Raw genomic sequence first — 12,043 nt, forward strand, 5'->3', positions numbered from 1 at the left:
AGGTCCAGCAAGTAGCGATGTTGAGTATTTACTCCTAGTAGACATTTAGTCTGTCCGGTAGGTGGCTCATATTTCTCCCCTCTTGTCTCAGGCATCCTTAAACGCATGGTCTTGTGCATGTTGACTTACAGAATGGCACAAACAAATGCATATTGCTGCAATAGCTAGAACAGACTTTTGACATTACCAGAACCCTCAGGGTGACACATACTTGGACTTTTGGTTTCTCCAGAAGTCACCATTCAGGCTTTTGATGTCTGCAGGTTACCAGCCTAAACTCAAGGCCCCTCCAGAGCACTCGCTCCTAAGCTTCTCAATTGTTTCATGCTTTCAGCCCTCTAAACATCTTTTAGTAAGTCTTGCGCAATCCAAATTTTCTTCTATCCTGCTCATTTTGTATTTCATATCCCTGTAGACAGTTAGACCCCCCTCCTTACCTTCTCAAGGGAACATCAGATGATCTGTGGAGAACCTCTGCTGTTGAATAATCTGGTAAAACTTGCACCTGGACAATGGGCTGCTTGTCTTCCTGTGACAGCTCTGGGAGCAGCCAAGTTAAGATGCTCCATTTGCACTCATTAAGTTATTGGGGTCCTTTATTGCTGTCTCACTTTTTGTTTATGGTAGATAGGTTTTAGTCATGTAACTACACAATTCATTTCTAAAGAAGAGTAGTCCTGTTCTGTCTCTCTTTAAAGGCATGTGTGTTCAGAGAAGTTTCTACTCACTTTTCTTCTTTCTTTTGCTGGTTCCTCTGATTTAATTATGTGCATTCTTTTGTATATATACCTGCAATCTATGCTCTTACAGGTAGTTCTCTTGTCATACTGTTACAATGCTATTAAATGTTCTCAAATATAGTACAGTCTAATAACTATTTTTTATGCCTTATAGCATTTAGCGGAGTCATTGCTGCATGTTATTCTCAATAAACTCAAGGCTCAGAAAATGGCCTCGACTTACAGTTTCAATCAGGCTCTTTGTCGAGTTTATGCAGGAGTTTGTCGACAGCTGGGAGATTTGGAAAGAGCCCGCCTCTTCTGCTATAGCTTGCTGAAAGAAGGTACAGTGTGTCTTGGTGGCCTTGTGCTTTTAACAATGTGATGTGTCTGTGCTATAGTGTTACAGAATGATTGCCTCTGAAAGCAAATGCTAAAAAAAAAATCCTTCTGTGAAAGGGACGCTTTCCTTAGACCTTTCATCTGCAGTACAGAGATACAGACCATTCTAGAAGAAATTTGTTTGGTTCCTCTACCTCTGTATCTCTGTATCTCAGCTTGGTGCTCTTACTGGTCAACTCGTTTTTCAAATAAATACTCTGTGCTTTTATTTTTGCCCTGTCATCTCCAAAATGATACTATGACGCCAGGGAATTTTGTACTTTTTGCTTGTTATTGTTTTTACCAAATAAAGACTGATATCTGAAACTTTTTTTTTAGTTTTTGGCTTAAAACAATGTCAGGAGTTGGACAACAACACCAGGATCAAAACCAGTGCATTTATGTAACATGTCCTCCTTAATGTTTTGCCATCGTCTATTGTCCAAAGCCTTGCTTGGTTGAGAGGTTTTGATTGGTGTTTTTTGTTTTCCTCCATTTGTTTCCTTTATCTTGAGTGATAAAGTAACAAAGGTAATTAAACATAAATGGTATGACTAGTAGCTGAGAACTCTGTAGTAGTTCTGGAAGGGCTTCACTTAACTTCAAAATCTGTGACCATCTGGAGATCAAAAGCAGTATACTGGTATCTGCATGCCAAATTCAGATTAAAAAAATAGCAGCTGGGGTGCACTGCAGGGCTAAATTGCACAACTATTGAAGCTTAAGGTATTTCTTTTGTTTTAAAATAAAGATTATGATTTTATTCTGTTCTTAAGTATTTTTCCTCTCTTTTTCTTTTTTGTAACTCTTGTTTTCTTACCTGCCTTTCTTTCTATCAATGTCAATCATCATCATTCTATTTTTTCATCTTATTAATCTTATTACTCTACTGTGTCTACTTTTTCTTAGTCTAGCAATTAAGCCTTTTATTTTGCAGTATCTTGGTACTTTACCTTTTTGTAGGCCCTTACAAATTTCTAAAAGTTCACTTTTTTTCAGGGGGAGGAAGTAAGATCTAAACACCAGTAGCTAAGTGCAAACTATGTTGAATGATTTTCTGTTCTTACTTAGAATTACATGAATTCCTGTTGTGTATGTTCTGTGTTTTTATTATTAATTTTGAATGTGAAAAGTTATAAACATATCTTGAGGAGTTTTTTCATTCATTTCACATAATCATAGGGATTGGAAAGGACCTCCTGAGATCATCAACCCTCCTGCTAAAACAGGCTCCTTAGAGTAGGTTGCACATGAAAATGTCCAGGTGGGTTTTGACGATGTCCAGAGAAGGAGACTCCACAACTTCTCTGGGCAGCTTTCTGCTGTTCACCTTCAGACTAAAGTTTGAAGTTTAGTCCTCATGTTTGAACAGAACTTCATGTTTTCCAGTTTGTGCCCATTGCCTCTTGTCCTATCACAAGGAACTACTGAAAACAGCCTGGCCTTGCTCATCCATTGGACATTTATAAGCATTCATAAAGATCCCCTCTCAGTCTTCTTCAGGCTAAACGGTCACAGGTCTCTCAGCTTTTCCTCATGAGGCAGATGCTCCAGGCCCCTAGTCATCTTCTCAGCCCTCTACTGGACACTCTCTTGTCTCCCCTTCCCTTTTCTCCTGTTCCAGAAGCTCATGGGAGAATTCTGGGGAGCCCTGAACTGTATACTCCACGTGTGGTCTCACCAGGGCAGAGTAGAGGGGGAGGAGAACCTCCCTTGACTTGCTGGCCAAGCTCTTTTTAAGGCATCCCAGGACATCATTGTCCTTCTTGGTTACAAGAGTGCACTGCTGGGTTTTGGTCAAGCTGTTACCCACCAGAACACCTGATCCTGCAGAACTCCTTTCCAGCAGATCAATCTCTGAACTATACTGATGCTTACAGTTATTCCTCACCAGGTGCAGGATTTTGTTTTTTGAACCTCATCAGGTTCCTTTCCACCCAGGTCTCCAGCCTGTCCAGGTCTCACTGAATGCCAGCATAGCATTCTCATGTCAGCTGCTCCTCCCAACTTTGTATCATTAGCAGACTTTCTGGGGATAAACTGTCCCTTCAGCCAGGCCACTGATGATGGTGTTAGACAAGACTGGACCAATACTGACTGCTTGAGGAACACCAGTAGCTACCTGGTTCCAACCAGACTGTGCTGCTGATCACAACCTTTTGAACTATGCCAGTCAGCCAGCTCTCAGTCTACTTCAGTGTCCAGTCATCTGTCCTCACGGTTCCTGCACTTACCTATGAGGATGTTAGAGGAGACAGTGTCAAAAGTCTTACTGAAGTCAAGGTGGACAACACGTGCTTCTCTGCACTCATCTGCCCAGCGGATCATGAAAGGCTATCATGATCGTGATTTCGCCTTGGTGAACCCATGTTGACTACTCCTGATAATCTTTTCTTCCATGCTGTAGATGGCATCCAGAATTTATTTTTATTTGATTACCAATGCATTTATTTTGAGATTTTATCATCAATATAGTTTCACATATTAATTCTTGTCAAAAACTTGGCAATAAGAGTGAACTATGTTTCTTCTACACATCTGCTAGATTGTCTGTAAGTAGTCCGTACTGCCTCTTTAGACTTGCATCATTTGTTCTCTTGACTTCCTGTCCGTCTATTTTTGTTACATTCTCCTTTCAGGTATTCTGCATTAAAGACTCACCTCTGCTGTTCTTGTCATTTTCTTCCTTTTTTTTTCTTCTTTTTTTTTTTTTTTTTTCCTTCATGACTACCTTTGGCTTGATGCAGTGATCTGAGTATCCATTTGTGACTGGAGTGCACTAGGTAGGATTCTGGAGTGCATGTTCCAATTTAATGTCATCATAAAAGAATCCAGTTTCTGTGCTCCAAGACCACTCAGTAAACTAAATAGCAGTAAGAAGAATAAAAGGAGACAAAAGACAAAAGAACTGTGGTCACTATTGTTATTCAGCCAAGTCTGGCGATGCCATAACTGGCCTACTGACTAAAACACTCTCTTTTTGGAAAGAAAAAATAAAAAAAGTCTATTACAGTGGGAGAGGTGGCTTTTTTGTTTGATTCCTCCCCTTTCACATCAATTTAAGGAAAGGACTGAGGTGTGACAGTATGACTCCCTTTCACTGGTCTGCAGTTGTTAAGTGATTTCTGCCTTTTCTCCTTGTTGTCTTGTTGTGGAATGTACTAGCTTTTAATGTCTGAGTATACTTTTAACTTGCTTTTAATAAATGTTGAAAACTTACGTTCTCTTTTTTTTTCTTCTTAGACTTTCCAGACTCAGTGAAATTGATTATATTCATCACAAATATATGGCCTGACATATTTTTCTTCCAAGGTGCAATCAACAAAGCTATGCAATTAATTATCAGGCAGAATGCAAATGACAGTGTCCTGGCTTGTTTGAATGCCTGTCTCAGCTGGGAGCAGGTAACTTCTCCTTTCACTAACAGTGTCAGCTTTCATCTGCTTTGTTCCCCTTGCAGGCTGTATAAAACCAAGAAGCTTCTGGTGAAGGATGTAAAGATGCTCAGTGAATGTCTTATGGAGTTTGTAAAGTTGCACAACTAATGCTACTTAAGTCTTTCTTTCTGTGGTTATCTAAGTCCTATCAAAACACAACATTGTTTTGGTTCTTTTCCATATTATTACTAATCCCTCTATTAAACGTTTAAGGTAAACATCGATTTTATATTTTAACTTTCTCTATTTAAGCATTCTTGAACCAGGGAATTATATGCCTCTGTGGAACTGTGATTTTCTTTTTTCTTTTTTTTTTTTTTCATGTTCCTTTAGGTCATTTCTTGTTTGGTTTATTTTGTGGGGTATTGTTTTGTTTTCAGTTTTATTGAGCTTGTCTGTCTTTAATTGTAATGGGAAGTTATTTATCACACTTATTTTCAGGATAAGCATGTCTCATCTTACATGCGATCTTTCTGTGAGGTACACTGTAAGTAACCACTTATTGCCCTCAAAAATGTTGACAAGTCTGATTTCACAAGTAGTTACAATCAAGTTCAAGTATGAGCCCGGGACTTCATGTGTGATCCTGGACAAGTCATTTAATTTCTGTCAGTTTTAAGCAGGCACATATTGCTATCCTAAAAGGAATGTTGCAAAGTGGGAAAACTGGATCATCCTTGACATCTGTAAGAGCAAATTTACATAATGCAGATGAGAAGCTGGAGATACTTTGCTTCTGGATAAAAAGTTTGTGTAACAAGTTTGAGTGCTTGCTAAAAGACTGGTGAACCAGTCCCAGATGACTGGAGATTCCCAATGTGACACTCACCTCCAAGAAGGGTTGGAGGGATAGTCTAGGGAACTACAGGCCAATCAGCCTGACCTTGATATTGAGGAAGGTTATGGAGCAAATCATCACATGGCATCACGTGGCATGTACAAGACAACCAGGGGATCAGGCCTAACCAGGCACACGTTCATGAAAGACAGGTCCTGCTTGACCAATCTGATTTTCTCCTAGGACTGGATGACCTTCTTGTGGATGTAGTCTGCATAGACTTTAGTAAAGCCTTTGATGCTGTATCTTCTACAGCATTTAGGGTTAGGGTTAGGGTTAGGGTTAGGGTTAGGTTTGGGGGTTGGACTCAATGATCTCTGGAGGTCCCTTCCAACCCCTACGATTCTGTGTGATTCTGTGTGTGATTTTCCTGGAAAAGCTGATAGCCCTTGACTTAGATGAATGTATGCTTCATAGGGTTAAAAACTGACTGAATGGCTGGGCCCAGAAAGTGGTGGCAAATGGAGTGAAATCCATCTGGCAAACAGCCACAATTGGTATTCCTCAACGATCAGTACTGAGGCCAGTTCTTTTTCATATCTCTATTGATGATCTGGACAGGGGGATTCAGTGCGTCCTCAATAAGTTTGCAGATGACACCAGGTTGAGTGGAGGTGTTTGTCTGCTTGAGGGTAGGAAGCCTCTACAAAGAAATCTGGGTGGGCTGAATCAATGGGCTGAGGCTAATTTTATGAGATTCCACAAGGCCAAGTGCTAGGTCCTGCACTTTGCTCATAACAATCCTGTGCAGTTTCTACAGGCTTGGGTGAAAGTGGTTGGAAAGCTGTACAGTGGAGGAGGATCTGAGGGTGTTGGCTGACAGCCATCTTAACATGAGCCAGCAGTGTGCCCAGATGTCCAAGAAGACCAGTGGCATTCTGGCTAGTATCAGAAATAGCGAGACTAGGGAAGTGATAGTCCCCCTATACTCAGTACTGGTGAGGCTTCACCTTGAGTACTGTGTTTAGCTTTGGGCTTGAAGTACCTTCAGTTGGTACCTGAAGGGAAGCTGTAGTGAAATGAGGGTGAGAGGTAATGGCATCAAGTTGTGCTGGTGAGATTCAAGTTGGAAATTAATTCAAATTTCTCTGAAATAGTGGTCAAGCATTGGAAGAGGCTGCCCATGGAAGTGCTGGAGTCACTGTCCCTGGAAGTGTTCAAGGAAAATGTAGATATGGCACTTAAAGATATGGTGTAATGGGCATGGTGGTGTTGGTTTGATGATTGGACCTGATGATTTTAGAGGTCTTTTCCACATTAATATTCTGTAATTCTATGATCTCAGTATTAAGATGACCCTACGTGTGACAGAAAAGCTTGTGTAGCATGGAGATTTTGTTCTCAGCTGAAGAATACCAATTTTAGTGAAATTGCAGAATATCCTATTTGTATGGTCTTAAGTACCAAGAAATTAAGCAGCCACTATGTTTGTGTTATGTGCCTAAATGTTTTGTCTTATTTTGTAAGGTTTTCAAAGGATGTTTGTCTTTAAATTTCCTTGCTTACTCTAGCTTTTTAATTAGCAGAACAATGTTATGTGACATTTTTTCAGTCATTATTACTTCAGATATTGAAAGTACTTGCTTTGAAATTAAACCCTAATGAGTGATAATCAATAACAAATTTTAGCATCATAAAATTAAAAAAAAATAAATATCTCAAAGCGAGTATTACTGGTGTAATCTTACATTGGATAAGGCCTCTTCTAACCTTAAAGTGTTGCCAAGAGAAATAAAAATCTCCAAATTGTGGAAGCAAAAGGAAGAGTATGGTTTGTGGTCATGTTTGTTTACTCAAACTACTCTTATTTAAACCATCAAGAAGAATATTGAGAACTAGAAGGTATTGGTTCACTGTGTTTTGTTTGTGTTAAGTCAAGCTCAAAAGTTGAATTTGTGGTGTAAGATGATCTCCAATGGTTGCTGTACATAGTCAGAATCTATTATTTGTAAAGAGTATGTTTCTAGGTTGTAACTTTTCATTCATTAAGGTCATCAACTTCTGCATTTCCAGGGTTCATCTTCAGATGCTGGTATTATGGTCTCAAACCTGCTTTTAGAAATGCAGTCATGTCCAAAGGTAGAATTTCAGCTGAATGAGCAGTATGGAGAAGATCTGAGTGACGATGCTTGGCAGTACATATTTGCTATTGATCTACTTTGCTCTCACCTTAAATGGGATTGGACACATGACAATGTTATAAGGTATTGTGGCAAGCAGTTTGTTCAGACATTTTACCTGCTTTTTTGTTGCTGTTTGGTTGATGATTTTTTGTTTTTGTTTGTTGGTTGTGTTGTTAATCTTTTTTTTTTCTTTTTTCTAAAAAAAGCATCGGATCCTATTTGTAACATAAAAACTTTTAATTTTCAGTGATAGAAGAAACTTGTATAATATCTTGACATTTCAAAGGTGTGCAAGTCATATCCAAATACAGATGTAAAAAGTCAGTGGAGTACCCTCAAGACTTCATGTAGAGATGCAGAATGTTGCAAAGAAATGGTCCCCCTCTGCTCGGCTCTTGTGAGGCCCCATCTGCAGCGCTGCGTCCAGGCCTGGGGCCCCAGCACAGGAAGGACGTGGAGCTCTGGGAGCGGGGCCAGAGGAGGCACTGAGATGAGCAGAGGGCTGGAGCAGCTCTGTGTGAGGAAAGGCTGAGGGAACTGGGCCTGTTGAGCTTGGAGAAGAGAAGGCTGTGGGAGACCTCATGGTGGCCTTCCAGTGCTTGGAGGGATTCTATGAATTAAAGATATAAATGGAACTGGGGAAATCCATGATAAGCAAAAGAAACATTTGTTATTCTATAAACACCACCCCCTCATGCAGTATCAAATTTTCAAATTAATTCATCTTTCACAGCAAAGTGCTTTGGCCTTCTATGGATAAATGGATAAAGAAGAGAAAAGACCGTGAAACTGCACAGTCTGTTCCTGACGGTATTATAGCATTGACACTCAGGCTAATTGGTAAGTAATCTAAATTTTTCTCTGAACTTCTGCTTAATGGATGTCCTTGAAAAAGGTCAGTCCAGTGTGGAAAGTAATTTGAAGTATTTTTGCTTCTTTCTTTTTTTTTTTTTTATTTCCTCAAAAGATTTTTCACCTTGAAAGACAAACTGTTACAATCTCGTGCGAGTATTTTCTGTTTGCCATCCTGTGAAAAGCATGTACTTAGATTCTGAGAGATGTTACTATGATTTAATGATAGTAAATATCAATATATTTTATGTATTTGAAATGAAGACATATCCTTGGTAGCTGCTTGTTTTTATACCAAAGTATATAAAATAAGGCTTTGCCACTTGTGAAGTTGAAATCCTTAATTTGCTCTCTAGGTGGCATTCAGCATAAATCGATGAACTCTGGATTCCACTAGATGTTTTTAGTTACGTAATGTTTAACAGAAGTTGCATTCTTCAAGAGTTTATTCTTTCAAACTGTGTGAACAATACCTTGGGATCTGTGGTCAGAAGAGGAATAGGACTGCTGTTGTTCCCAAGACAGATGCAGTAACAAGAGGGAGGATTTCGGGTTTTTATTTTGTTGGGGTTTCTTTTGTTTTTTCAGGTCGATTGGGACAAATAGGTTTGAAGGAAGGATATCTTTCTGCTGTGAAGAATATTAGTTCTGTAATTGGACTGTTTGTACAGCATGCAAAAGAGGAAGGTAATGTCTGTTCAGAAGAACTTTAATATAAAATCTGCAATAAACAGAATGAGTACAAATTAGGACATTTGTGCCAGAACAGCCTGCTTGTGCAATTTTATGTTAGTAAGGAACAGAACAGACAGGTTTCAGTTTGAGTCCCTGGCTCTTCCAAAGATAATGAAGCCTGGCTATTAATATTTTTCTCAGTCAGGGAGCTTCTTGGAGGTATTCTCAGACAACTTGAAATTATTCTGTTTCACCTAATGTACCAGCTGCCTCAGTACATTTTGACGCAAGCAAGAATTGTTAGTTTGGTACCTGAGCAGCTCATACTGTTCTAAATTCTTGACTGAGACAAAGCAAGACAGGAAGAGCAGCAGAGATACGCAGTACTTATTCTGGATACTAAGTTTACTTTGCAGTGGCACGTTCACTGCTGTGAGAGAATTATTTGACCTACAGCTTCTCTCTCTTGAGTCTCAGGCTTTTCCAAGTAAGTGGATGGACACATCTGTAATCGTATTTTTCTGTCTCTGTGTAAATCTATTTGTTTTCATAGTTTAATCACCCTGCAGTAGAGTACAATTACTGGATGCTCAAATCCTTTGTGTCCATTGAATACTAAAACCCTGCTGAATTCGAGAACTGGGAAGTGCAAGTATAAAATGAGATGTTAAGGAATTTTTGTGCAGATTGTCTTCTTGCTACTTTCAGGCTGTAGATATCTCACCTGTTGATGTTTTTATTCCTGTTTTTGAACAAACAGTTTCCCCCAGAATTGCTGCATATTCAAGTTGATAGGAGCTAATTTGTGTTAACTTTTTGCAGATGTTCCATGGGGTGTGCAGCTGGCGGCCATATATTCACTGTGCGACTTGGGTTCAAGCAATCCATCTGGTATTGTTGGGGCCATCCATGCTTGGAGAGCTACAGTTCTTAACAGCATCCCTTTCGCGGTCACAAGAGGCCTAGCTGAAGTCAGTTCTTTGTGTAAATGGACCTACCCTAAAGCATAGTTAAATGGTCCTGTCTGAAGAAGTGCCTTACTTTACTAAGCAGAAATTGGTTCCAGATAAGAGCAATACAGAGTGGTGTCTTCTTCTTAAAAGAATGTCTGATCATACAAAGCAAGCTTAACTGTTTTATTTGGCTTTTCTGCTTGAGGGCGGAGTTTTAAAAGAAGTAAAAAGGCTTGCATTTCCAAGTAACTCATCAGTGATCTTGAAAACCAGTATGGTTTTGATTTCCAAGACATTTCTGGCTTAATGTCAATAATAATCAGTAGTTCAATTTGGAGCATGGGCATTTCGCTACAGCAGAAGACTGAGCTTGGCTGAAACTTGGCTCTATTCTTTTGTATTATATTTGTAAAGTAGCTGTTCAGATAGCAGAATTTTGCCCAGATTCTGCTTTGTGTTCCTTGAGTAATTTCATCAACTTAATATTAAATACTTGTGTAAAGGAGGTAGAACTTGTGTTACAGTCACTTATAGAGTAACAGAGGTATGAAATCTCTGAACTTGTATATATGGTATATCCCGATAATGTGTTTTTTACATTTGATATTGTTCCACTTGGGGAATTTTGTGAATGTAAATAGAAAGTTGGTTCAGAAGAAGTTTAAACTTCTAATGATAGCTTCACTACACTCTGCATTTTTATATCTTCCATAATAAAAGAAGCAAACACTGTTATGTTCTTGTTGGTCTTTTCAAATAACACACTGGGAATGAACTGTTGTTTCTAGTTTAAGTAAGTACTGATTTGAGGGGAAGAGTTTTCACTGGGATTGTCTGCAGTCAGTTCAGTATCCTTCAGTTGCAGCATTTCAATTTCTTCTGGATCTCTTAAGTCTTTCTGGCACCTGAGGATCAGGTTCTGTTTACTGGTCCTATAAACGGTTTCCCAGTCGCTTCATGAGCCAACACGGTCCCATCCTTTTTCCTGCATGTTCTGCCTTAGCAGACAGCTCTTTAAAGAAAGAGGAATTCCCACCTTCTTGATGTTCTGCTTCACTTAGATGCTGCTGTCTTCAACAGAGTATGCACGCTGTTTTTGGTATTGCCTGTAGTACCAATGGCTGATGCATCATACATTAAGGTTAGACACCAGCTGTAGCTTATTCTGCCTTTCCAGTTTGTGTTTGCATCTACTTCAGATTGTCTAAACCTACTGTTTCTGGGATGAATGCAATTTAATAAGAACCTCCCTTGAATGTTATGCTTCTTATGCTAGACTTCTTGATAAAGACTAAAGAAGTAACACCAATTCACTAATGTGTGTGAATATTCATTGGAAATGTAAAATCATGGATTGGAATAGCTGGTATTAATAGCTCAAAAATTGTGTTTTGTAAAATACAAATACTAAGTTGTATAGTTTGTGTCAATATACATTTTATACAAAATGTATGAGTACTTTGTTTCTAAAGAGATTGCTCTACATTCTTGCTTATCTATCTGTAGAAGCAAGTTCTTAGTCTGACTACACTTTAATATAATAGTGTGTGTTTGCCAAAATAATCTCTATTTGGGATGACTGACGTGTAATATACATTCTTTAATATGGGAGAAAAAAAGAAAGAGCAGACGTTGGAGGTTTTCCAATAGGAATTCAACAGCACAATAAGAGGCACATTCCCCTCAAAACAATGCTGTGGTCTTAGCAAAAAAGAGGGGAAAAAAAAGTGTATTTCTGCATAGTTTCACTTCAGAGTAAAGAATCTTTCAAATGATTTGGAAGACTGCATTGGTGAAGTCAGGCTCCAAAGAGCTGTAAAAATCACAGCACTTATCAACTCCAGCTTTCACTGAGGGTGATGATGGTGGCAGCATTGGCAGCAGGAGTAAAAACAAAGTTGAATGTTTCTATACCATCATGAGCGTCTGAACTTGGGGCTTGCCTGGGGCTGCATACACAAAGGTTGCTCCAAAAGTAATGCTTCTTACTTATTTCCATGGAAGCTATGACTAGGTCAGGGCACATCTGTATTTGCACTGCTTCTAATGGCATTTATTTTTCTGC

General features: G+C 39.1%; 1 protein-coding gene across 3 annotated transcripts in view; it reads left to right on the forward strand.

The window, feature by feature from the left end:
- The window catches only part of ICE1 (interactor of little elongation complex ELL subunit 1), a 31,292-nt gene extending 20,579 nt beyond the window's left edge, over nt 1-10,713 (forward strand). For 2 of the 3 annotated variants that reach the window (XM_052697643.1, XM_052697644.1), the window contains exons 15-20: nt 895-1,063; nt 4,344-4,504; nt 7,389-7,579; nt 8,232-8,338; nt 8,939-9,037; nt 9,848-10,713. In XM_052697643.1, the coding sequence (XP_052553603.1) occupies nt 895-1,063; nt 4,344-4,504; nt 7,389-7,579; nt 8,232-8,338; nt 8,939-9,037; nt 9,848-10,035 (915 nt within the window). In that variant the 3' untranslated portion in view covers nt 10,036-10,713. Of the gene's footprint in view, nt 1-415; nt 865-894; nt 1,064-4,343; nt 4,505-7,388; nt 7,580-8,231; nt 8,339-8,938; nt 9,038-9,847 lie in introns of those variants that run through there. The other variant, XM_052697645.1, reaches the window with a different exon arrangement.
- Nucleotides 10,714-12,043: the final 1,330 nt, after the last annotated feature.

This window comes from Tympanuchus pallidicinctus, unplaced genomic scaffold, assembly GCF_026119805.1.
Source record: "Tympanuchus pallidicinctus isolate F22 unplaced genomic scaffold, pur_lepc_1.0 scaffold31, whole genome shotgun sequence".
Taxonomy (NCBI): domain Eukaryota; kingdom Metazoa; phylum Chordata; class Aves; order Galliformes; family Phasianidae; genus Tympanuchus; species Tympanuchus pallidicinctus.